Source organism: Lepus europaeus, chromosome 10 (genome assembly GCF_033115175.1).
Source record: "Lepus europaeus isolate LE1 chromosome 10, mLepTim1.pri, whole genome shotgun sequence".
Lineage (NCBI taxonomy): Eukaryota > Metazoa > Chordata > Mammalia > Lagomorpha > Leporidae > Lepus > Lepus europaeus.
The window spans coordinates 6,130,297-6,155,709 of NC_084836.1; the positions used below are offsets into that span (position 1 = coordinate 6,130,297).

The 25,413-nt window shown below is 50.1% G+C and overlaps 2 protein-coding genes across 2 annotated transcripts in view; both read right to left on the reverse strand.

The window, feature by feature from the left end:
• The window catches only part of MEI1 (meiotic double-stranded break formation protein 1), a 67,554-nt gene extending 54,625 nt beyond the window's left edge, over window positions 1-12,929 (reverse strand). Inside the window, exons 1-5 of the mRNA XM_062201873.1 lie at window positions 12,765-12,929; window positions 8,193-8,316; window positions 6,307-6,357; window positions 2,465-2,538; window positions 390-495 (exon numbers count right to left, since the gene is read on the reverse strand). Coding sequence (XP_062057857.1) covers window positions 390-495; window positions 2,465-2,538; window positions 6,307-6,357; window positions 8,193-8,316; window positions 12,765-12,929 — 520 coding nt within the window. The remainder of the gene's footprint in view (window positions 1-389; window positions 496-2,464; window positions 2,539-6,306; window positions 6,358-8,192; window positions 8,317-12,764) is intronic.
• A 19-nt stretch (window positions 12,930-12,948) lies between these two features.
• LOC133767471 (uncharacterized) lies at window positions 12,949-23,165 on the reverse strand. The gene is made up of 3 exons (XM_062201874.1): window positions 22,950-23,165; window positions 15,734-20,072; window positions 12,949-13,094 (listed from the first exon to the last, which is right to left on the reverse strand). The coding sequence occupies exons 1-3, from the start codon at window positions 23,163-23,165 to the stop codon at window positions 12,949-12,951; spliced, it is 4,701 nt and encodes a 1,566-aa protein (XP_062057858.1).
• Between the last annotated feature and the right edge of the window lie 2,248 nt (window positions 23,166-25,413).

The following is a 25,413-nucleotide window of genomic DNA, read 5'->3' on the forward strand; positions in this document are numbered from 1 at the left end:
GCAATTCCAGAGTTCAGTCGAGTGCAGAAACAAAGCTTGGCAGAGTTCAGTGATCTGCCTTTAGGTAAATCCTCTGTGAGACATTCATCTGCATTTCACTCATGGAAAAAACAAAAAGTATTTCTATATCCCAGAATTCCTCTTTCCACCCAAAAGGAAGGCTCAATGTAGGTACTTAATTAGTGTTTTTTAAAAAAATGAATGGAACTAGCCCAGGGCCAGAATCAAGGAACTGACCTTTTTCAACTTGGCCAACATAGATCACATTTTGCAGACCGGAAAGCTGAAGGCTGGAGCAGGCAGGTGATGCCTTTCCAGGAATCCATGGTGAAAGGGCCACCCACAAAGCAGCCAAGGGTAGTGACAGCTCCTCCCCACGGGTCACTTACCGTGCTCCATCACAAGCTTGTCTGCCAGAGCAGGGATGGCATCCACCAACTTGCCAAGGAGGGTGAAGGTGACCAGGCTGCCTCGCACGGAGGGCATGTTACACAGCTACAACAAGTGAATACATTCTGCATCAGGATCAGGATGGACTTCCCACCAAAACTGATTCTGCGTAGCCATACAGATGCCTGTACTGTGCGTGTCTCTTACCACAATCAGCTTTTTACTTACTTGAAAAGCAAAGAGAGAGACAGATCACCCATCCACTGCTCCACTCCACAAATCCCCACAACTGCCAGGGCTAGGCCAGGCTGAAGCCAGGAGCCATGAACTCAACCTGTGTCTCCCATATGGGTGGCAGGAACCCAAGTACTTACACCATCACCTGCTGTTCCCAAGGGTACGGACTGGTAAAACAGTCAGATTCAAGGGCATGGCTGGGACTCAAACCCCAGCTCTCCAGTGTGGGATGTGGTGTCCCGAGCGGTGTCTTAACTCCTGTGCCAAACGCCTAGCCTGGCTATCAGCTTTCTTAGCTAAGTGTCCAATTCCCCCATTTGGGAACTCCCAGGAGGAAAGGGACTGAGTCAATAGCTCAGTACATGTTAAACTGAATTGAAATTAGCACATCTTGCCTCTAGAGAATCAGAAACTAGAAGGTAAAAATAGGAAAGTGTTAGAGCCAGTTTTTGGCTCAGCACCAAACCTCTATTATTATCACAGCAACTACTATTGAACTCTAAATGCCAGGCACTGTGCCTGATGCTTTACAGGGAAAATCAATGGTGTATGTTTCACCTTTTCTACCAACTAGCTGTACCACATCGGGCAAGACTCTTAACTCCTCTGGTGGGAAATAATAATAATACCACCCACCTCATAGGGTTGCTGGTGGGACTAAATATTACATATAAAGCACGTAACACAGCAGCAAGCATATAGGAAGTGCTCCATAAATGCTTAGCAGCAGCAGCATGATAAATACTGATCTATATAATTATAAATTCAACCTGATAGATGAATCACATGCAAAATAATTACAATGATATGCTCATTTCAATATAATTTATAATTAGATAAATATCCTTCTTGGGGCCATCGCTGTGGCGCAGCGGACTAAAGCCCCGGCCTACAGAGCTAGCATCCCATATGAGTGCTGGTTCAAGTCCTGGTTGCACCACTTTTTTTTTAGATTTAAAATTATTTATTAGAGTCAAAGGCCTCCAGCCAGAGTGGTATGGAGGGGGGCTTCCAAGAGAGGAATAAACCCAAAAGAACTGTGTGCCACTTCTGATCCAGCTCTCTCTGCTGTGGCCTGGGAAAGCAGTAGAGGATGGCCTAAGTCCTTGGGCCCCTGCACCCACGTGGGAGATCTGGAGGAAGCTCCGGGCTCCTGGCTTTGGATCAGCTCAGCTCTGGCAGTTGTGGTCATTTGGGGAGTGAACCAATGAATGGAAGACCCCTCTCTCTCTCTCTGGCGTATCTACCTCTCTCTCTCTGTAGCTCTTTTAAATAAATATTTTTAAAAATTTGTTCTTAAAGGCATTGAGATGCAAGTTTGTCTTTCTTCTGCAAAATAAACAGTGATTCTGATATTATTCCTCAATGTTAAGCACAACCAGAAACCTGCTGTGAGTCTCTGACTACAGTGAGGAAAGCAGCTTCAGCACACGGACTCCACGCTCACCTGAGGTGCTTACGAGAGCAAATGCCTTCAGGACACAGCAATGCACAGTTCAGAGCCAAGCTACAACACCAACCCAGTCCCTTGATAAATTCATCAAGACAATCTGCACTGCATTTGGGAAGGTACAGAGTGAGCCACAGGGATGGCTGTGCTGTCACATGGAGGTAGCCTTTGGGGAACTGAAAGGGGAAGGAAGGACACTGCAGAGTCGATAGCAGGGTCAGAGCTCCAGGCCCTAGCTCTGCTTGGCCATCAACTCAGTGACCTCAGGCAATCCTTTCTTCTCTATGGACTTCCAGGTTCCTGTCTATCCAAAGAACAGGCGGACCAGCTCTGACAGAATCCTCCAAGGTTCTAAGGAACCTCAAGAACCCACAGCTGTTTACTGACCTCTTTGTGGCACTCATTCAGCAGGCAATGGACGGTCTGCTCCAGCTTCAGCTGCGTTGTCAGCTGGATAAGGACTGAACAGACATGACAGTATTACTAACCAAGGTCGTCCCAGCCCAGAATTCACAGTTCATAGCCCTACTCAGTCAGTGGGAGACTTTTCTGCTTCTCTCAATAAAGTCTATGTGCGGCTGGCGCCGTGGCTTAACAGGCTAATCCTCCACCTTGCGGCGCCGGCACACCAGGTTCTAGTCCTGGTTGGGGCGCTGGATTCTATCCCAGTTGCCCCTCTTCCAGGCCAGCTCTCTGCTATGGCCCGGGAAGGCAGTGGAGGATGGCCCAAGTCCTTGGGCCCTGCACCCGCATGGGAGACCAGGAGAAGCACCTGGCTCCTGGCTTCGGATCAGCATGATGCGCTGGCCGCAGTGGCCACTGGAGGTTGAACCAACGGCAAAAAGGAAGACCTTTCTCTCTGTCTCTCTCTCTCACTATCCACTCTGTCTGTCAAAAAAAAAAAAGAAAAGAAATAAAGTCTATGTGCACATTCAAACGACAGGATTTCTGGCTTCATGTTTTATTTCAGTGGTTCTCAACTCAGGCTGCACATTAGGATCACAAGGAAAGCTTCAAAAGAAAAAAAATAATAATGCCCAGGCCCACCATAGATCAACTAAAGCAGAATTTCTAGGGGAAGATCTCAAGTATCTTTTTATTTTTTTGATGTAAAAAATAGAAATACATATTTAAACATATATAAATATCACTATATTTATATAATTTATTATAGACTTATACATTCATTGTATATTATACTTAATATTTTAAAATAATATTCTAAATATAAAATTTTATTATATTTCTAAAGTTTCCCAGGTGAGTCTATTATAAAATTGAAAACTACTATTTTATCTTTTTTCTCCTATCCAGGTTTGAGCCTTTATATACTAGAAGAAGGAATTATGAGTCAGTTCCTATGCCAATTATTAAGAAAGTATTTCTCAGCTCCAATCTACCCTTCCACACTATCAGCTGTGGTGTTTCTGCTGTATCTTTGAAGATGAGGCTGGATCTACAAGGCTGGAAAGCTGCAAACAGATTCAGTGGCTGCTATGGGAAGGTTCTGTCACAGACAGGGTGAAGAAGCATCGTCATATGGCACTCAGAAACAGGAAGCAGGCAAGAAGCAAAAAGGAACTGTGAGGAAGAAGTAAGGCCTTGGGGCTGGCACTGTAGCATAGCGGGTTAAGCTGCCACCTACAAAGCTGGAGTTCCTGGTTCCACACACAGCTGCTCCACTTCCCATCCAACTCCCTGCTAATGTGCCTGCGAAAGCAGCAGATGGTCCAAGTGCTTGGGCCCCTGCACCCACACTGGAGACTGGGAGGAGGCTCCTGACTCCTGGCTTTGTCCTAGCCAAGTCTCAGCCATTGCAGCCATCTGAGGAGTAAACCAGTGAATGGAAGATCTCTCTCTCTCTCTCTGTTCCTCTAAGTCTTTCATATAAATAAATCTTAAAAAAAAGAAGAAGAAACAAGGCCTTTCCTTCCCCAGTTGCAGCCTCCCTAGCTCCTGACACCTCAGTGACATTCTTGGGATCTGATGATGGTTCTGCAAGCATTGCTACCACCAACAAGAAATGGATGGCTACAGCATTTCAGCCCTACCCCGGGGCAACTACGAGGTTGGAAATTATAAAGGGAACGCGCCCTTCTGATATGGTTATAAATTCAAGTGGTGCATTTGTTTGTCAATATTATCTGGATGGAGACCTAAGAAGTACTGCTAAGTACATACAGAGCACAGTGATTTATGGGAAGCTGCTGTTTGGATGGTCATGGACTTGGGAAAGGCAAAATGTAAAGATTAGTGACAATGAGGCCTACAGAAGTAGACCTTTCAAAATGGACACAAAGTGTTAAGATATTTGCAGGCCATGTGAATGCCCTTTAAAAGGTTTTTTGTTTTTTGTTTGTTTTTTTGTTTTGTTTTGTTTTGTTTTGAAAGGCAGTTACAGAAAGAGAGATATCTTCCACCCACTGGTTCACTCCCCAAATGGCCACAACAGCTGGAGCTGAGCCAGGCTGAAGCCAGAGCCAGGAGCATCATTTGGGTCTCCCTTTTGGGTACAGAGTCCCAAATGGTCTTCATAGGCCACTCTTATGAACTACGTCTAGAACCAGTGATTCAGGAGTCCTGGCTGCTCCTCTTCCTATCCAGCTCTCTGCTGTGGCCTGGGAAAACAGTAAGAGATGGCCCAAGTCCTTGGGCCCCTGTACCCACATGGGAGACCTGGAAGAAGCTCCTGGCTCCTGGCTTCATTGAGGCCATCTGCCAGTGGATTGAAAACCTCCCCACCACACACACCGCCAGCCTTTTTGCCTCTCTGTAACTCTGCCTTTCAAATAAAAATAAATAAATCTTTAAAAAAAAAAAAAAAACTTCTACTTTTTTATTTTTTTATTTTTATTTTTTTTGACAGGCAGAGTGGACAGTGAGAGAGAGACAGAGAGAAAGATCTTCCTTTTGCCGTTGGTTCACCCTCCAATGGCCACCACGGCTAGCGCGCTGCGGCCTGCGCACCGCGCTGATCCGATGGCAGGAGCCAGGTGTTTTATCCTGGTCTCCCATGGGGTGCAGGGCCCAAGTACTTGGGCCATCCTCCACTGCACTCCCTGACCACAGCAGAGAGCTGGCCTGGAAGAGGGGCAACCGGGACAGGATCGGTGCCCCGACCAGGACTAGAACCCGGTGTGCCGGCGCCACAAGGCGGAGGATTAGCCTAGTGAGCCGCGGCGCCGGCCTTTTTTATTTTTTTGACAGGCAGAGTGGACAGTGAGAGAGAGAGACAGAGAGAAAGGTCTTCGTTTTACCGTTGGTTCACACCCCAGTGGCCGCTACGGCCTGTGCGCTGCGGCCAGCGCACCACGCTGATCTGAAGCCAGGAGCCAGGTGTTTCTCCTGGTCTCCCATGAGGGTGCAGGGCCCAAGGACTTGGGCCATCCTCCACTGCACTCCTGGACCACAGCAGAGAGTTGGACTGGAAGAGGAGCAACCAGGACAGAATCTGGCGCCCTGACAAGGACTAGAACCCGGTGTGCCAGCACCGCAGGTGGAGGATTAACCTATTGAGCCACGGCGCCGGCCAAAACGTCTACGTTTTAACAATTCCAATCTCTTGGGTTTTTTTTTCCCCCTAGGGATAGTCTCAGGGATAGGTGCTGCTTTCTATAATTTCTAACTCCGTGAAAACATGGTTGTTCTCTTTTTGCCTTTTGAGTTTCCTACTTACTAATTCTGTAAAGTTGTTTTTTTTTTTTTCTGTCCACATAACATGGATAGTGTTGTGTTTTTTTGTTTTTTTTTTTTTAATTTCCTGAGTGGATATAAACTGGTACAGATCACACACTCCCTTTTGGAATCCTCCCATCCCTGTGCCCTTGACTTCTTTCTCTACAAGCCTTTTACTTGTAAACTCATGCACTTCCACAGCTTTTACTACCACTTGCATGCAGAAACATTTCAGTGAGTCAATATGAAATGTAATTTTTTACAAAAGTTATCAACTTTTTTTTTCTTACAAATCATCATCAACTCTAGTTATTTGCCAATCTTTCTTCTAGCTTGTAAGCTCTTAGAGGGCAGAGACCACATCTCAACCATCTACATATCTCTAGTGTCTGATGCATTACCTAGCACAGAGTAGGACCCAAGGAAGAAATGTAGAATCAATGATTGACAACTGAGTTTTCCTTGCCAGTCTCTAAATGGACAAATTCACCAAAGTCTTCAAGACAGGGTAATAGTCCCAGCTTCAAATGCTAAGCACAATGGTTTCACCTTACCTTCAATACAGAGGTCTATTGCACTCCCATCTTCCACACTGCGTAACAGTCCTTGGAGCAGAGGGAAGTAAGAAAAGTTAACAGTTCTCTTTACAGAGAAACAAATCCACAAAGGCATAGATGAATCCTAATAATAACAGAATCTTTAAGCAATCTCAGCTAAATTCTACCCTTAGCACCAAACACCTAGATTTTCAATGACCCACCTTGCCTTTAAAAAGACCAAGGCAGGGGTAAGCGGTTGGTGCAGTGGTTAACATACTGCTTGAGATACCTGCATCAGACATTGGAGTACCCGGGGTAGAATCATGGCTCCAATTCATGTGCCAGCAAGTGACGGCTCTAGGACTTGGGTCCCTGCCACATATGCAGTAGACCCAGATTGAATTCCTGACTCTTGGCTTTGGCCTGGCCCAGAGCCAACTATTGTGGGCATTTGGGGAATGAGCCAGTAGATAGAAGAGGTCTTTTTTTCAGGCATTTTTAAAAAAATTTTTATTTATGGGGCCAGCACTGTGGCATAGTGGATAAAGCTGCTGACTGCAGTGCCGGCATCCCATATGGGCACCAGTTTGAGTCCCAGCTGCTCCACTTCCCATCCAGCTTTCTGCTATGGCCTGGGAAAACAGTGGAAGATGGCCCAACTCCTTGGGCCCCTGCACCTACGTGGAAGACTTAGAGGAAGTACCTGGCTCCTGGCTTTGGATTGGCACAGCTCCAGCCATTGCAGCCAGTTGGGGAGTGAACCAGCAGATGGAAGACCTCTCTCTCTCTCTCTCTTTCTCTCTACTTCTGCCTCTCTGTAACTTGCCTTTCAGATAAACAAATTAATATATTTTTTTAAAAATTTATGTATTTATTTGAGTGGCAGAGTTATAGAAAGAAGAGACAGAGAATGAGAGAGAGAGAGCGAGAGAGAGAGAGAGAGCTCTTCCATCCACTGGTTCACTCTCCAAATGGCCACAACGGCCAGAGTTGGGCCAGACTGAAGCTAGAAGCCAGGAGTTTCATCTGGGTCTCCCACGTGAGTGCAGGAGCCCAAGTACTTGAGCCATCTTCCTCTGCTTTCCCAGGCATATTAGCAGGGAGCCAGATGAGAAGTAAAGCAGTTGGGACTTGAACAGGCATCCATATGGGATGCTGGCATCACAGGCAGCAGCTGACTGGCACGCTCTCTCTCTCTCTCTCTCTCTCTCCCTTTCAAATAAATAAAATATAAGAACTGTCAATGTGGCACAGCAGACAAACTGTGCTCTGGAGTCTGTGACGGACCTGGGGTAAAATTCCAACTTTGCACTTGTTAGCTACAACCTCCCTTGGCCTTGGGGATCATCCTATCTCCCTTACAGGTCTTGGCAGTTAAAAGCCTGAAATTCTTCTGGCACAGAAAAGCACTCAATACAAATTAACTGCCCTTTTCGCTAAAAGAACTCATTCCACTGGACATTATAATCACATTAAAAAAAGAAACTTCAGATAAAATTTAATCTACCTCGCTTTACACATGAAGAAACTAAGGCACAGGAGAGGGGAAATAACGATCAAGGTCACACCCAAGTTGGCAAATTACATTCCAGGACTTTTGACCCGTTTAGAAGACACTATATATTGGGCTCTTTAAGGGACCTTACACTTCCCACACTCACTGTCACACTTTTACTGACTTCTTAGATCTAGTGAAGCTTGTTACCATAAAATGCATCGTGTTATCTTAGAAAGGGAAGCATTTCTGCATCATTATGACAAAATAATTCGCTAATAAATTAAACCATTACAATTCAAAAAGTTGAAATAATCTTTCCAAAACCATTTCTTCAAGACCCTCCCCCCCAAAGCAAATATCCATGCTATACATGCAAAACTCATGCCAAAGTTTTCAAGCTCACCAAAAAGTATCTGTATGAAGTGGATGCAGACTCTCTGGTCCTGAGCCACCAGCTGTGTGACCAGGGAGGTATGCCTCACGAGGGCATCACGGAAGCAGGACACCACGTGCCTCTTGCGCACCAACTTGGAGCAGATGAAGAAAAAGATTCAATACCAAACAAGTCTCAGGCATTCTGAACCCAAACAACTGTAATTTCCAAATATAATTACTATATTTATACTATATGTAATATATACTATAATAAGATGGTACTAAAAAGATCATCCAAACTGTAGTAATGGCCACTCTACCTAAGGGGGTATGGGAAAGAACATGATCTACACAAGGGAACCCATGGGTTGATACCAAGAATTGTACATATCCAAGTCTTCAACCAGGCCTTGCCTGAGCTCAGTCCTCTTCCCATTTCCACAGCCTGGGGACTGATACTAGCAGCCCTTCCTGAGCCAGAAGCAGGTGACCTACCTTCCATTCAATGTAGCATAAATCCTCACACTCAAGACACCTCCCTGAACAGGGAACTGTGCACTAACTGCAAAGTACTCAACCCACTGATGAAAGAGGTCAAAAATGAACTGAGCACCAATAGGACAGGAACACAGGTACAACTGACTATATCACTCCTTCAATTGATGATAGCTGAGGTTAAGAAAAGTACATTCGGGGCTGGCGCTGTCACATAACAGGTAAATGCCCATATGGGTGCCAGTTCAAGTCCCAGCTGCTCCACTTCCAATCCATCTCCCTACTAATGTGCCTGGAAAAGCAGTGGAGGATGGCCCAAGTGCTGGGGAGCCTGCACCCACCCACATAGGAGACCCAAAAGAAGTTCCTGGCTTCAGTCTGGCCCACGTCCAGCTGTTGCAGCCATTTGGGGAGTGAACCAGTGGATAGAAGACCTCTCTCTCTCTTCCTTTTTCTCTGTAACTGTCTTTCAAATAAAATAAATAAATATATTTTTAAAAAGTAAATTTAGGGGCTGGCGCTGTGGTGTAGCAGGTAAAACAATCACCTGCAGTGACAGCATCCCATATGGGCACCAGTTCTAGTCCCGGCTGCTCCTCTTCTGATCCCACTCCCAGCTATGGCCTGGGATAGCAGTGGAAGATGGCCCAAAGCCTTGGGCCCCTGCACCCATGTGGGAGACCCAGAAGAAACTTCTGGCTTCGTATCAGTGCAACTCCGGCCATTGTGGCCCGTTGGGGAGTTAACCAGTTGGGGAGTTAACTTCTCTGTGTAACTCTTTCAAATACATAAATAAATCTTTTTTTTTTTAAAGTACATTTAATAAAAGGTGAAGTTGCATTTCTTATTGTCTGTAACATGTGCCACTTTAAATGTCACGTTAATTCCTTTACCAATTTGTCCTACATCACAGATTAAGCTAATAATCTAAATGAGTTTCTCAAAAATCTCAGTAACTCTCCTTCAGCTGATAAAATTCAGGCTCCTTAACTTGGATTCAATTTTTTTTTTTTTTTTTTTTTTAGACAGGCAGAGTTAGTGAGAGAAAGAGAGACAGAGAGAAAGGTCTTCCTTCCGTTGGTTCACCCCCCAAATAGCCGCTACGGCTGGCGTGCTGCACCGATCTGAAGCCAGGAGCCAGGTGCTTCTCCTGGTTTCCCATGCGGATGCAGGGCCCAAGGACTTGGGCCATCCTCCGCTGCCTTCCCGGGCCACAGCGGAGAGCTGGACTGGAAGAGGAGCAACTGGGACAGAATCCGTTGCCCAAACTGGGACTAGAACCCAGAGTGCCGGCACCGCAGGCGGAGGATTAGCCTAGTGAGCCAATGTGCCAGCCATGGATTCAAATTCTTCAAGACACTGATCACAACCTGGTTCTCCTACCTCATTTTCTTCAGTTTCTCTTCAAACACTGATTACCTCCAGTCATCCTTCTAACACCTCTTGGGATAAGCCTCCCACCTCCTCTGGTTCATTTTCTTAGGCCTAATTCAAATGCTTTATCTGGAAACTTTCCCTAACTTCCCTCCTTACCCTACACAGCACTTGACCACAAACAAGTCCATCCTTCCAAATTCCCAGTAATGTGTGTTCTATTATCTGCTTTCCTACTGCACTTATTCGTATCTGATTCATTGTCATAGCAGCAGCCACAGAACTTCCAGCCTCAGTGAAATCTCAGTAAGTTCCGAAGCAGTTCAGTGGTTCTCACTGGTCTGGGGATCCTCAGAATACCCAAACGCTTTTCAGAGGGTACACGATGTGAAAATTATTTTCATATAGTATTAAAGTGTTCTTGGTCTTTCTTATTTTTATTCCCACAAGTGTACAGTGGAGTGTTTCAGACCACCTGACATGTGACGATGCAACAGACTGAATGCAGAAATAGATGAGAATCTGATTGTCTTCTTTGTTTGTAAGCCACTGAAGCAACTTGTGAAAATGTAAAACAAAACAACACCTTTCCTACCTCATTTTGCTTTTGGAAAATATGGTTATGTCTGCCTTTAAGCATAAATCTGCTCACTTAAAAAGGATTAAAATAGAGGCCAGCATGTTGGAGCAGAGGGTTAAGCTGCTGCATCCATATCAGAGCACAAGGTCAAGTCCCAGCCACTCTGTTTCAGACCCAGCTTCCTGCTAACATGCCTGAGAAAGCAGTAAAAGGAGGCCTGGGCCCCTGCCATCTACGTGAGAGAGCAGGATGGAGTTTTAGGTTCCTGGCTTTGGCCTGGCCCAGTCCAGGGTGTGGCAGTCATTCAGGGAATGAACCAGCAGATGGAAGACTGATTTCTCTCCATCTCTCTGTTATTCTGCCTTTCAAATAAACAAATGTTTTTAAAAAGTTAAAATTGGCCGGCGCCGTGGCTTAACAGGCTAATCCTCCGCCTTGCGGCGCCAGCACACCAGGTTCTAGTCCCGGTCAAGGCGCCAGATTCTATCCCGGTTGCCCCTCTTCCAGGCCAGCTCTCTGCTATGGCCCGGGAAGGCAGTGGAGGATGGTCCAAGTGCTTGGGCCCTGCACCCGCATGGGAGACCAGGAGAAGCACCTGGCTCCTGGCTTCGGATCAGCGAGATGCGCCGGCCGCGGCGGCCATTGGAGGGTGAACCAACAGCAAAGGAAGACCTTTCTCTCTGTCTCTCTCTCTCACTATCCACTCTACCTGTCAAAAAAAAAAAAAAGTTAAAATCATAAATTGTACACCAAAAAATGATGCTAATATATAATGGATTTACCATTACTTTTAAATAAATTAATATTCTTAAATTTTGCTGTTACTTTAAGACTTATTCTTTTTGAAAGTTACAGCAAGAGAGGAAGAGACAGCGAGAAGAGACATCCTCCATCTGCTGGTTCACTCCCCAAATAACTGCAAGGATCAAGGTTAGGCCAGGCTGAAGCCAGCAGTTTCTTTCAGGTCTCCCATGTGGGTGCAGGGGCCCATGGGCCATCCTCTGCTGCCTTCCCAGGTACATTAGCAGGAAGCTGGATCAAGAGTGGAGCCACAAGGACTCCAACAGGTGCTGGTATGAAATGCTGGTGCTGCAGAGTGGCTTAACCCACTGTGCCACAAGGCCGCCCCTGCTTTTACTTCTAATCCAGTATATACTCTTGGGCGTAACACACATAAACAAAAGCTCTTCGGGCTCTTAACCACGTTTAAAAGTGGAAGGGCCGGCGCTCTGGCATAGCGGGTAAGGCCACCACCTGCAGCACCAGCATCCCATATGGGCACCGCTTCGAGTCCTGGCTGCTCCTCTTCCGATCCAGCTCTCTGCTACGGCCTGGGAATGCAGTGGAGGATGGCCCGAGTCCTTGGGCCCCTGCACCCATGTAGGAGACCAGAAGAAGCTCCTGTCTCCTGGCTTCGGATCGGCCCAGCTCTGGCCGTTGCAGCCAATTGGGGAGTGAACCAGTGGATGGAAGACTTCGCACTCTCTCTGCATCGCCTGTCTCTGTAACTGACTTTCAAATAAATAAATAAATCTTAAAAAAAAAAAAAAATAGTGGAAAGACATCCTGATACCAAAAAAAGAGACAGGAACTCCCCTCTCGACACTTCTGACAGAAAACCATCTCCCCCAATCTTCTTGGACACCCCCACGGACGCCAGAGGAGTCTGGGGTCTGTGCAGGGCTGGGCAAGCATGGCGGGAAGGCAGCCCAGCCTCGGCCCGCTCTGCCTGTTGGAAAGGGCTGCCCGTGCGCTGCCTCCCCGCACCGCCAGCGCGCCTGGCACAGGCCGAGGGCGGCCAGCCTGGGAGGAGGCTGAGCTAAGGCCGAATCCTGGAGAAAGGCCAGGCGGGGAGCGAGGGCCAGGGAAGGGGCGCCCGAACCAGAGCCCGCGGAGCTCCCGACCCGCGCCGGGCTCGCTTTAGGAAGGGGCCGCCCCGGCTCCTCTCGGCTCTTGCGCAGTGGGCCAGGGCTCGGGTGGGTCCGCAAAGGCCGCCACGGGGCCTGCTTTAGGGAGGCGGTGAGCCGCGGCCTGGGGCTCGCGGAGCCTAGGGCGGCTGCGCCTGGCTGCAGAGAGGGGCCTGGCGAGGGGCAGCCCTGTTTGGTGGGGACGCCCCAGCCCGCGTCCTCAGGGGAAGGGTTCCGCCCGCACCGACACGCCGGGCTCCGGCAGCAGCTCCAGCGCGCAGGCCAGGCAGAGGCGTGGGGACACGGGCAGCAGCCAGCGCGGGTCGTGCCGGTAATGGGCCTTGTCGAGGAGCAGCACCGCCTCTTCGTCCCTCCCGACGCCCGCCGCCGCCGCTGCCCTGGCAGCCATCTTCTCCGCGCGCGCCCTCTCAGGCGGCCGCACCTTTTCCCGCGCAGTTTGTGCGCAAGCGCACCTGAGGGCCTTCGGCGTGGACGCGCAGTGCGCCTGCGCCGACCGACCGAGAGGCCTGCAAGCCCGGGCCAGGGCTGCCCTCGAGGCCGCGGCGCGTGCGGCCTGGCCCAGGGCAGCCGGGGTTGAAGCCCGCAGGAGGGAGTTGACAAGCACTTACCAGGTAGCAGTCAGTAGCCATGGAAAAGAAAAAAAAAAGTGAGCGCTGTCTTTCTAGTACTGTTTGGGGGTTGGATTCTGTAGAGAGATCTCCCATCCGCTGGTGCATCCCCAGATGACCACAACGGCTGGGCCGGGCCAGGCGGGAGCCAGGAGCTTCATGCGAGCCTCCCACGTGGGTGCAGAGGCCCAAGCACTTGGGCCACCCTCGCTGCTCTCCCCGGCCCGTTAGCAGGGAGCTGCATCGGAAGTGGAGCGGCCAGGACTCAAACCAGCGGCCACACGGGACGCCGGCGCCGCAGGTGGCGCTTTACTTCACCCCCCCCCCTTTAAAAGTAAATAATCAGCCCCTGGGATTTTTTTATCGAACAGCTCTTGTTATTTTAAACTTACAGAACCCCCTTCTCTCAAGAGAATCTAAGACACTCCCTTTAAAATCACCTTGGGGCAGGGGGTGACAGCACCTGGGCTTTCGTGAGTGCACAAGAAAACACTGAAGAAAGAAATGCCATCAGCCGTATTACTAACAGCCCAGCAGCATCAGGATTGGTTCAGCGCCGATGTGACTGAAGCATGTTGAAGGCGGTGAGTTCAAGAGGTGCTGCACCTTCAGAGGCGCTCGCCATGGCAGAAGTTTAGAAAACAGACGCTAATACTCCGCCTTGCGGCGCCGGCACACCGGGTTCTAGTCCCGGTCGGGGCGCCAGATTCTATCCCGGTTGCCCCTCTTCCAGTCCAGCTCTCTGCTGTGGCCCGGGAAGGCAGTGGAGGATGGCCCAAGTCCTTGGGCCCCTGCACCCGCATGGGAGAACCAGGAGAAGCACCTGGCTCCTGGCTTCGGATCGGCACGATGCGCCGGCCGCAGCGGCCATTGGAGGGTGAACCAACGGCAAAAAAAAAAAAAAAGAAAAGAGACGTTTTGTATATTTGAGAAAAGGAGGTATTAATATGGAAAAGTGTTTGCTTAAAATGCTAAAGATGCAGATTTATATATGTATATGGGTATGCATAAAAACAAAACACTTATTTAACATCTTAAGTACATTACAGCAGTAATTCTGTTCAAAGAAAACTTAAGAGCTCTGATATTCTCTACACTTTTACAATAAAAATGTACAAAGACTTGTAAAGTTTTTTCAGAGAAAAATGGCATGCTTAGCTTCCATATTATTAATTATTATTTTCTTTTTAAATTCAAAAAAGTAATATTCTGTTTGGCAAGAAAAAAAAAAAAAATCCGAGCCAGAGACTGCTAGGAGCTAGGGGATTCAAAGTAAGCAAAAGAGAGTAGAGTGCTTGCTCTGAAGAGACACAAATCCAGACAGACAATAAAACTATTACAATAGATTACATATGTATTGATTGATTATCTGTTGCTACAGACTAAATTACCCCCTTGTAATGGTGCTCCTCAAAAAGATATGTCCACCTCTGCTGAAGTCCAGTATGACTGTGTATGTGAAGATAGGGCCACGAGTAAAACACTTAGCTCTAGAATGTCCCATGATGGGCCAAGAAAAAACAACAAATAATTATGGTTGGCAATACTTGAGAATTGAGAGGTGGTAAGAGTTCTTCCTCTAGGTCTTTTCTTATTTTTTTAATCCAATGTAGGGCATTTTTCTTTCTTTCTTTTTTTTTTAAGATTTATTTATTTGAAAGTCAGAGTTACACAGAGAGAGGTAGAGACAGAGAGAGAGAGAGAGGACTTCCATCCGCTGGTTTACTGCCCAGTTGGCCGCAATAGCTAGAGCTGCATTGATCTGAATGCCAGGAGCCAGGAGCTTCTTCCAGGTCTCCCATGTGAGTGCAGGGGTCCAAGGACTTGGGCCATCTTCTACTGCTTTCCCAGGCCATAGCAGAGAGCTGGATCAGAAGTGGAGCAGCCGGGACTAGAACCAGCGCCCATATGGGATGCCAGCACTTCAGGCCAGGGTGTTAACCCTTTGCACCACAGCGCTGGCCCCACCTTTAGGTCTTTTCTAGGCAGCAGAACCTCAGTAGCATAGATGCCCAGTGATCTGCTACCTTTTTCTTGTCACCAAAAGCACCTGAGTAGTGTCCCATAAAGAGCACTGCCCCCACCTCCAATCAGCTGAGAGACTGCTTGACTATCTTGCCTGGGACACGGGCAGGACAGCACCATGACAGAAGCCTTAGTGACCCTCTGTGAGAAGCTGGGGAGGGGACGTGTTCAGCAGATGACATTGAGCTAACCCACATTCTCCAGACCTTCAAACCATCAGAGTAGAAGTGGCTTCTACGTAATACATCCCAAGCCCCAAAAGCAAGCCCCAGGAAAATATGCCAGAGAAATCAGGACTCCCAGGGCCCAAATAACCAATTTTATTAGAGGCTCTAGGGGTAAACAGGCCACTCTCCTGCTTCTCTGATGTGTCCTGTGGACTCCGGGCCTGCGGCCTACTTTTTCAAGCCACACTGGAGGAGAAAATCTCTCCAGTGCTTTGTGAATCCTAACTTGTGGGGGGCCAGTGGATTCCAGGAGGCCCCGTGTGGGTGGCCAGGTGCCCCCTGACCCCAGGGGCTTTCTGTCTCGGGCAGAGCAGCCTCAGCACAGCAGGGACCTGGCGGCTGGAGGTCCCCCGCTGCAGCAGTGTGGACTCGGGCGCTGTCCTCCCCTGCGTGAGGGTCATCCGCTTTGGGAAGCAGGGCGGACTCAGGCTCGGGGTCCTTGGGGCTGAGGCTGGGGGCCGAGGGCTGGGGCTTGGCCAGCCGTGGGGACCAGGACATCTTGCTCAGGAGGGTCACGCTCAGCCTGGCTGCAGCAGCGTGGAGACTCCCTTTGAAGCTGGGGCTGTTTGGGGAAGGGGAAGCAGGCTTCTGCCCAGCCCCTCTGCCCTGCACAGAAGACAGGCTTCCTCTTCTCCAGGGTGTGAGCTGCTGGTATCTGAGTCTCGAGGGCTTATAGGCTCCCCAGGATATGTGCTCCTTCCTCCACGGATCGTGGCCTGCCCCAAAAGACAAGGTCCTCCCTCTCCTGGGAGCCCTTGCTTCCACCCGGGAGATCTCTGGCCTGACCGTGTTCCTGCTGTTCTCACTGCAAGGCTCTTGGACCCTTTCTGGGCCACACCAGCTCCTGGTCTCTGCTGCAGACTTGAAGCTGGGAGCAGGGAGCTTGGCCCCAGGAAGCACTTCCTGGATCACTTGTGGTTCTCTGGTGCCCCCTGGTGGCCTGGATCTCCTGGGCTTTGGAGGTGGGATGGAAATGCCCACTGGCTTTAGCCTGTCTTTCTCCAGAGCTGTGGCCTGGGCAGGAAGTTCTGAGCGTCTTCTTTCTGGGGATTGAAGCCTCTGGGGCCTCTTTGGAGACTTAATGGCTAACATGGCGCCCTGGGCTTCACAGCGCCTTTCCTGCTGTCCCTGGAGCTCCTGGCCTATACGTAACCCAGAGGGCCTCACCCCAGCCAGAGGCACTGAGCAAGATCCAAAGAAGTTATAGAGCAAATAGGATTCCAGGATCCGCCTGGGGAGGCCCCACTGCAGGTGTGCAATCCTTCGCCTCATGAGGGACTCCAGGAGCAGCCGTTTGCTCTTCTTGAGTACTGGCCACTTGGGTGGGACGTTGAGGGCAGTGGCAGCTGGCCGGGGTTGGTCACCTAGGAGACAGGGGCAGCCAGAGCATACGCCCGAGGGGGCAGCCAGACTCTCAGGGTTCCTCAGCTGCTGCTTCCGGCTGGAGGCCTTCTCTGGATCCATCTGTTTGTCGCTTTGTTGTCTCTGGGATTCGGGTTGGAGGTGCTGGGAGGCTGATCTGAGCTCACTGACAGGGGCCGAGCCCTGGCTGGCCAGATGCTCTCCCTCCCCACCGGCCAGCAGGAAGGCCTCACCCCAGCAGGGGAGAGGCTTCATCTCAGCCCAGGGAGCAGAAGTGGAAGCCTTCACAGCCTCTGGTGCATAGCCAGGGCCAGGGAAGCCTGGGGTCCGTGCCAGGCTGCGCTTCCTGCCCGTGGGCCCCTCACCCCCAGAAGAGTCGACTTGGCGGCAGGCCCCCGAGGAGCTCTCTGCTCCGACTCGGTCCCTGTTTCCTGTTCTGGGTGCTCGCGGCGCTCCAGCATCCCCCGTTCTGTGCTCTCTCTGGCTCCCTGCTTCCTGGATTTCTACAGCATCGTCATCTCCACCCTTGTTCTGGTTTCCTTGTCCTTGTGTCTGGACCCCCTCATCGATTTCACTTCCTAATGGCCCCTGGCCGTCTGCTCCCGGTGCCTGGGTCACTGTGCCGCCAGTACCCGTTGTCCCTCTCAGGATCCTCCTCCCTTGCGGCTGAGTTTGTGCACCATTCCCACCTGCAGTACGTCCCCGGCTCTCCCACACTGATGAGCAGGTCTTCCCGCTAGCTTCACTTCCTGGCAGGCTCTGGTTCTTTCTCCGAAGTCTCTGTATCCTCCTCCGAGCCTCTCTCTGGCTTCTCTTCTCTGATGCCTGATTTTCTGCAGTCTTCTCCCATCTCCTCCTCCCTGGGGAGTGGCTCCCTCCTTTTTCACCATCAGACTGTCCCTGGTTCTCTCTCTCAGGCCTCTGAGGCTGTACGTCATGCTCACCCCCAGGTTCTCTGCATTTCTCCTTCTCTGGAACCTGAATTTCTGCTCCATCCGTATCTCCCATCTGCTCCTGGTTCTCCCACCCTGGTAAATGGATCTTTCCAGCAGTGTCACTTCCTAACTGCCTCTGGTTCCCCGCCCCGGGGGCCCAGGTCCCCGTGCCATGCTCTCCTCCAGCCTGTCTTGGGTTTCTCTTCCCTTGTATTTGACTCTCGGCAACACTCTCACCTCCTACCGGCTCCTCTGTCTTCCACGCTGCTGAGTGGGTTTCTCCATCAATTTTACGTGTTGCTTCTCCCCAGTTCTCCACCTCAGATGTGTGGGGATTGGCACCATCTGTCCCTCTAGCATGTTCTTGATTCTTCCACTTTGGTAGATCAATCTTTGCATGCAATTTGCTTCCTAACAGACGCCGATTTTCTTCACCAAGTTCCTGGGTCTCTGTACCATCCTTGCCTCTAACCCCTCTCTCATCTCTCTTCTGTAGTACCTGACTGTCTGTTCCGTTCTCATCTCCAAACCACTCCTTGTTCCTCTGCCCTGCTGGATGGACCTCCACGGCAGTTTCACATCTTAACTGTCCCTGGATTTTAGCCGGGGGTGCCGAAGTACTTGTACCATCCTCACACCTGTACTTTCTCTGTTCTTCTTTCTCTAGTGCCTGGATTTCTGCTGTGAGCTCACCTTCAATCCGCTTCTGATCCCCACAGCATGGCATCTTGTACTTTCTGTCAATTTTGCTTGCCACTAGTCTCTGGTTTCCCCACCATGGTGCCCGGATCACCACCCAGTCCTCCACTCTGATCTCCCTGATCGTTGCCCTCTTACATGTCTGCGTTTCCCCAGCACCCTCCCCTCTTCCCAGACCCCGGCTTTCCCACTCAACTTGAATTTCAGGTTTTGACGTTTTCTGGTTCTCTGCCCAAGAGACTTGGATCTTTCCGGCTTTCTCACTTCCACCCTGCCGCTGCCTCTCCCCTCCTGGTGTCTGGCTCTCTGGAACGGTCTTGCTTCTGTTGTGCTCCTGTTCCTCCCACTTCAGGGCCTGGCTCTCTCCATCATCCTCTCGTTTGACTTCTCCCAGGTTCTCCTTCCTGGATGTCGGGGTCTGTGCAGCATCCTCACCTCCAGCCCGGTCCTTGTTTCTCCCCTCTTCTGCCTGAACTCTGGCTCCAGCATCGCCTCTACCCTGGTCTTGCTTCCGCTCCTCTGGCATCTGGGTCTCCTCACCACCCTCACCTCCACGCTGGCCCTGCTTCCCCCGTCCTTGGGCCTGGAGCTCTCCATGGCCTCCTCCGGCCTCTTCCTTGTTATTCCCCTTGACTACCTCGGTCTCCACAGCATCCTCAACTCCATTCTTATCCCAGTTGCCCCACTCTGGTGTTTGAGTCTGTACATCAGTTTTACATGTGATCTGTTCTTGGTTCTCTCCCATATGTGCCTGGGTTTCAGGAAGATTCTTAGCTCCAGCCTCCTCATGGACTCTCTTCTTTGGTTCCTCATTTTTGGCTCTATCCTCAACTCTCATCTGCTCCTGATTTTCCTGCTCTGGTATCAGGATCTCTCCATCAGTTCCATTTATTTCCAGTCTCTGGTTTCCACATTCTGGGATCCTGGGCTCTACAACACTCTCCATTCCCAAGTCTACTGGAAGTCGACCCCCAGATGCCTGAATTTCCCAAGCAACCCCCTCTGTGTTCTCTCTCTGGTCTGCCCACTCTGGAGCCTGTGTCTCTCCACCATCCTCTCTGCTTATCGTCTGGGTTTTATTCCCTGCTGCCCCAGCCTCTTGCGGGCAGTCCCGGCACTCCCAGGTAGACATTCCCAGTGGTTGGTTGGAAAGATCAGGCAGGAATTCTCTGGGGCAGAACTGTAGCCTGTGAGCTGAAGGAAGATTTGGGAGAGAGATGGCTAAGGTCATGGAGGTGGGGAGGGACCTCATGCCGACAACAGACTCCAGCGGCACCAGCCTTTCCTGGGAATGAACCAACAACTGCTCCTTCCTTTGGCAAATGTCCAAGGCAGGACGAGTTTGGCCATCACTGAGATACCAGGGTCCCCGCCGTGCTTCCCAGGAACTGTCCTGAGAGAGCAGACAGGTGCTTGAGAAAGAGGTGGTACAAAAGGTGGGCTCAGAGAGGGAGCGGACACCCCACGGGGGCCCCTGACACGGATGCTGCTGAGAGACGAGGTACTGGGTCCATGACTTCGGGAGGCTTCTCCGGGAGCCCCATCTCTGCCTGTGTGCCCACTGCTGGACATGAGCATCCAGGCCCCTGAACTGTCCAGAACTGAAGGCTTCAGGATTCAGTCTGAAGAAAGTTTCACGTCTTGTCGAGGGCACTACCCCTTTCTCTGGTGGCACCTGGAGGTGAGAACCAAGAAGCAAAACCTTTACACACATGGTAGCTCATAACATCCCCACAGATTGGAATTACCATCCCCATTATCCAGGTGGGGATGCTTGGGCCCTGAAAAGGGGAGTTGCTTTCCTTAGGCAATCGGTTTTCATCCATTCAAGAAAGATGAGAAGCTTCCTCTGGGCCAGGCACCGTTCTAGGTGCTGGGGGTACCAACATGAGCAAGACGGTGTCTCTAATGGCAGCTATATTCTAGACGCAGGGGTAAGACAATAGCCAAGTATTTCAAATGTTATGTCTCAAAAGTGTTCTAATGAAGGAACAGGTATTGTGGCGCAGCAAGTTCAGCCACCACCTGCGATGCCAGCATCCCTTATGGGCACTGGTTCAAATCCCAGCTGCTCCATGTCTGGTCTAGCTCCCTGCTAATGTCCCTAGGAAAGCAGTGGAAGATGGTCCAAATGCTTGGAGCCCTGCCACCCACATGGGAGACCCAGATGGACTTCAGCCTGCCTAGCCTCAGCTGTTGCAGCCATCTGAGGAGTGAACCACCAGATAGAACTTTTCTCTGTATTTCTCCCTCTGTCTCCGTAATTCTGCCTTTCAAATAAATAAATAATCTTTTTTAAAAAATGGAAATGAAAGAAGAGTACAAGGTGGAGTTAGCCCCTTCAGGCAGAGTGGTCAGAGAAGGCCTCTTGAAGGAGGTGACATTTGGCTGGAGACCTGAGTGAGATCTGAGGATGGAGCATTTACTTAGGCAAAAGAAACATTCAATGCAAAGGCCCCGAGAATGGAACTAGGTCATATGTACAGCAAGGAGGTCTGTATGTTCAAAATGGAATGGAAGGCCGGCGCCATGGCTCAACAGGCTAATCCTCTGCCTAGCGGCACCGGCACACCGGATTCTAGTCCTGGTCAGGGCGCCGGATTCTGTCCCGGTTGCCCCTCTTCCAGGCCAGCTCTCTGCTATGGCCCGGGAGTGCAGTGGAGGATGGCCCAAGTGCTTGGGCCCCTGCACCCACATGGGAGACGGAGAAGAAGCACCTTACTCCTGGCTTTGGATCTGCGCAGCTCTAGCCATTGAGGCCATTTGGGGAATGAACCAGTGAAAGGAAGACCTTTCTCTCTGTCTCTTCCTCTCACTTTCTGTAACTCTGCCTCTCAAATAAATAAATAAAATCATCAAACAAAAAAAGTTGGTTACAAAAAAGAAAGGTTGGTTACAGGAGTGGGTGTTTGGCCTAGCACTTAAGCTGCTGTTAGGATGCCCACATCCCACATTAGCGTACCTGGGTTCAGTACCTGTCTCCAGCTACTAAGTCCAGCATCCCACTAAGGCACACCCTCAGAGGCAGGGGCAATGGCTCAAGAAATTGGGTTCCTGCCACACACATGGGAGACTCGAACTGAGTTCCCAGCTCCTTACTTCAGCCCGCTCCATCTAACCCCAGCCATTGTCAGCATTTGGGGAACGAACTAGCGGAAGACAGCTCTGTCACTCTCTCTGTCTCATTCTCTCAAATAAATAAATGAAATGAAAGTTTGTTCTGGCTCATATGCATAATGTTAGACTTCATCCAGGTCCAAAAGAATACTTGCCAAACAATGTTCACAGACAAAACTGCTCTGTGGTATTAGAAATTAGCAGGGGTTGGGCCGGCGCCGTGGCTTAACAGGCTAATCCTCCGCCTTGCGGCGCCGGCACACCAGGTTCTAGTCCCGGTCAGGGCGCCGGATTCTATCCCGGTTGCCCCTCTTCCAGGCCAGCTCTCTGCTATGGCCCGGGAAGGCAGTGGAGGATGGCCCAAGTGCTTGGGCCCTGCACCCGCATGGGAGACCAGGAGAAGCACCTGGCTCCTGGCTTCGGATCAGCGAGATGCGCTGGCCGCAGCGACCATTGGAGGGTGAACCAATGGCAAAAAGGAAGACCTTTCTCTCTGTCTCTCTCTCTCTCACTATCCACTCTGCCTGTCAGAAAAAAAAAAAAAAGAAATTAGCAGGGGTTGGCATTGTGGAGAACCAAGTTAAGCTGCTACTTGCAATACCAGCATCCCATCCTGGAGCACCCACCAGGTCAAGTCCAGGCTGCTCCACTTTTGATCCAGCCCCCTGCTAATGTGCCTGAGAAAGCAGCAGATGATGGCCCAAGTACATGGGCCTCTGCCACCCATTTGGAAAACCTTGATGGGAGTTCTAGGCTCCTGGCTTCAACCTGGCCCTGCCCTAGTCATTGTGGCCATTTGGGAGATGAACAAGCAGATGGAAAGATGGAAGACCCCCCCCACCGTGTGTGTGTCTGTCTGTCTGTCTCTACGTTTCAAATAAATAAATATTTTTTAAAAATTTATTCATTTATTTGAAGGCAGAGTTACAGAGAGGCAGAGCCAGAGAGAGAGGTCTTCCGTCCTCTGGTACACTCCCAAATAGCTGCTGGGCCTATCCAAAGCCAGGAGTCAGGAGCCAGGAGCTTCTTCTGGGTCTCCCATGCGGGTGCAGGGGCCCAAGGACTTGGGTCATCTTCCACTGCTTTCTGAGGCCATAGCAGAGAGCTGGATTGGACGTGGAGCAGCCAGGACTTGAACTAGCACCCATATAGGATGCCGGCGCTGCAGGCAGCGGCTTTACCTGCTACGCCACAACACCAGCCCCAATAAATAAATCTTGAAAACAAAACAAAGAAAGCAGCAGTTGTGACTGCACACTTCTAGGCGCTGGTAATGGTCTGTTTCTTAATGTGAGTTTGGGACCTGCGTGATGCTCTCCCTAAGCTTCCTTCTAATTTGTGTCTGATTCATAAGGCAGGAAGCAGGGTCCCTGTAGCAAGTTACCAGGACAGTAATGGTGCTGAGGGAAGGAGAATGGAGGTGTGGGGCCCTCACCTTGATGACCTTCCTCACACTGGAACGAGTCCTGGTGACCTTGTACCAATAGTGCTGGACCTGCCAAACCAGAAAGAGGCAGAGGATGAGCAGGTTGCCACGGCACCGAGGGTCCCTGCAGCTGCGGTTCTGGGAAAGCAGGTCCCGCACTGGCTCCCACTCAGGGCCATAGAATGGCCCCACCAAAGCACAGGTGCCGAGTAGCGGCAGCAACATGGCAAAAGTCAGGTCAAAGATGGTCTTGGGGAGCTGGAGCACAGGGCTGGCATGACTGACCCCCAGGAGTCCAGGGTGGGGTAACTCACCGCATAGCCACCCTGTCACTGAGGCAACGTCACAAAGGAGCCTGATGCCCCAGTCAGCTCTGGCTGCAGAGCTGGCTGGCATACCCTCGTCAGCTAAGGCAATGAAACTGCTCAACAGAATTAAGAGGAGGAACTTGGCTTTTTTTTTTTTCTTTTAAAGATTTATTTGACAGAGTTACACACAGAGAGAAGGAGAGGCAGAGAGAGAGAGAGAGGTCTTCTATCTGATGGTTCACTCCCCACTTGGCTGCAGTGGGCAGAGCTGTGCCGATCTGGAAACCAGGAGCCAGGAGCTTCTTCCGGGTCTCCCATGTGGGCCATCTTCTACTGCTTTCCCAGGCCATAGCAGAGAACTGGACTGGAAGCGGAGCAGCAGAGACTCAAACCGGCGCCCATATGGGATGCCAGCACTGCAGGCAGCGGCTTTACCGGCTATGCCACAGTGCCAGCCCCAAAGAATTTGTTGGTTTTTTTTTTTTAAGATTTATTTATTTATTTGAAATGAAGAGTTACAGAGAGGCAGAGGCAAAAGCAAAAGCAGAGAGAAGTCTTCTATCTGCTGGCTCACTCCCCAGATGGCCACAATGGCTGGAGCTGTGCCAATCCAAATCCAGGAATCAGGAGATTCCTCTAGGTCTCCCACATGGGTGCAGGGGCCCAAGGACTTCATCTTCTACTGCCTTCCCAGGCCATAGCAAAGAGCTGGATCAGAAGTGGAGCAGCCGTGTCACGAACCAGTGCCCATATGGGATGCCGGCACTGCAGGCAGCGGCCTCAACTCACTACGCCACAGTGTAGGCCCAAAGAATTTGTTTTAAACATCCCCGTCAGGGCCGGCTCTCTGGAGTAGCAGGTAAAGCCGCTGCGTGCAGTGCCAGCATCCCGTATGGGTAGCAGTTCGAACCTGGCTACTCTACTTCCAACCCAGCTCTCTGCTATTACCTGGGAAAGCAGCAGCAGATGGTTCAAGTCCTTGGGCCTCTGCACCCACGTGGGAAACCTAGAAGAAGCTCCTGGTCCCTGGCTTCAGATTGGCCCAGCTCTGACCATTGTGACCATTTTGGAGAGTGAACCAGAGGATGGAAGAACTCTCTCTCTCTCTGTCTCGGCCTCCCTCTGTAATTCTTTCAAATAAATTTAAAAAATATATATATCCTACAATGTATCCCAGTTGAGTGTGTCACCCCTGATCTTACCTAATAACACTCTCAGGGACCCAGGACAGTCAAAGTGTGGAGGTATAGCCTAAGTTTGGCCAACTGAGCTCTCTCTGCCAGGACCCTAGATCTTTTTTTTTTTTTTTTTTTAAGATTTATTTATTTATCTGAAAGGCAGAATTACAGAGAGGCAGAGAGAGAGGTCTTCCATCTGCTGGTCCACTCCCCAAATGGCTGCAATGGCCAGCACTGAGCCGATCTGAAGCCAGGAGCCAGGAGCTTCCTCTGGGTCTCCCATGTGGGTGCAGAGGCCCAAGGACTTCGGCTATCCTCCACTGCTTTCCCGAGTGCCTTAGCGGAGAGCTGGATTGGAAGTGGAGCAGCCGGGACTTGAACTGGCACCTATATGGGATGCTGGTGCTGTAGGCAGCGGCTTTGACCCACTGTATCACAAACAAACAATTTCATAGAACATCAATATCAGAAAAAGCCACTCTGATAACAAAGACAAAAATAAGATCATTCCTTAATCATGTCTGAACACTGTCCAAACCACAAAAATAAACATTCTCTTATCCTAATATGATATAATTAATAAATAATTGATTAAAATAATGAATAATTTGCCAATTATAGCTCTAGGCTAATTTCATTCCTTATAGACAGATTTATTAATATGCCCAACCATAGAAATACTCAAGCTTGCCAGCAGCACCTACTCTAGAACAAACTCCACTTCCTTGAACCCTCTCAAAGCACCTAACGCAAGCCCAAATCCTTTAAGTTCTTTACCTCTATCTTAACGAAAAGCCCATAGTCTCCGAGGGTGTGTGTTCTCCCTTGTTGCAAATAATAGCACTATAGGCGTGTTCCTGGTTGTCTTTGGCTAGAGGACATCGAAAATGGAGTGAGAATGTAGGGCAAGTTTCATACTCACAACCAGTTCCTCTTGGGCCTCTGAGTCCCCTAAGAAGTCCCCCTAATTCCTTTTTGTTTTTGTTT

What these genes read in the sequence shown, in the direction of transcription:
- LOC133767471 (XM_062201874.1), bottom strand. Translation starts at nt 23,165, where the DNA reads ATGTTGCTGCCGCTACTCGGCACCTGTGCTTTGGTGGGGCCATTCTAT. An exon ending in GTGTGAGGAAGGTCATCAAG is followed by an intron (nt 20,073 to 22,949) that starts GTGAGGGCCCCA and finishes TCTCACCTCCAG; the next exon opens with GTGCCACCAGAGAAAGGGGT. An exon ending in GGGGGACCTCCAGCCGCCAG is followed by an intron (nt 13,095 to 15,733) that starts GTCCCTGCTGTG and finishes GCCCTGGGCCAG; the next exon opens with GCCGCACGCGCCGCGGCCTC.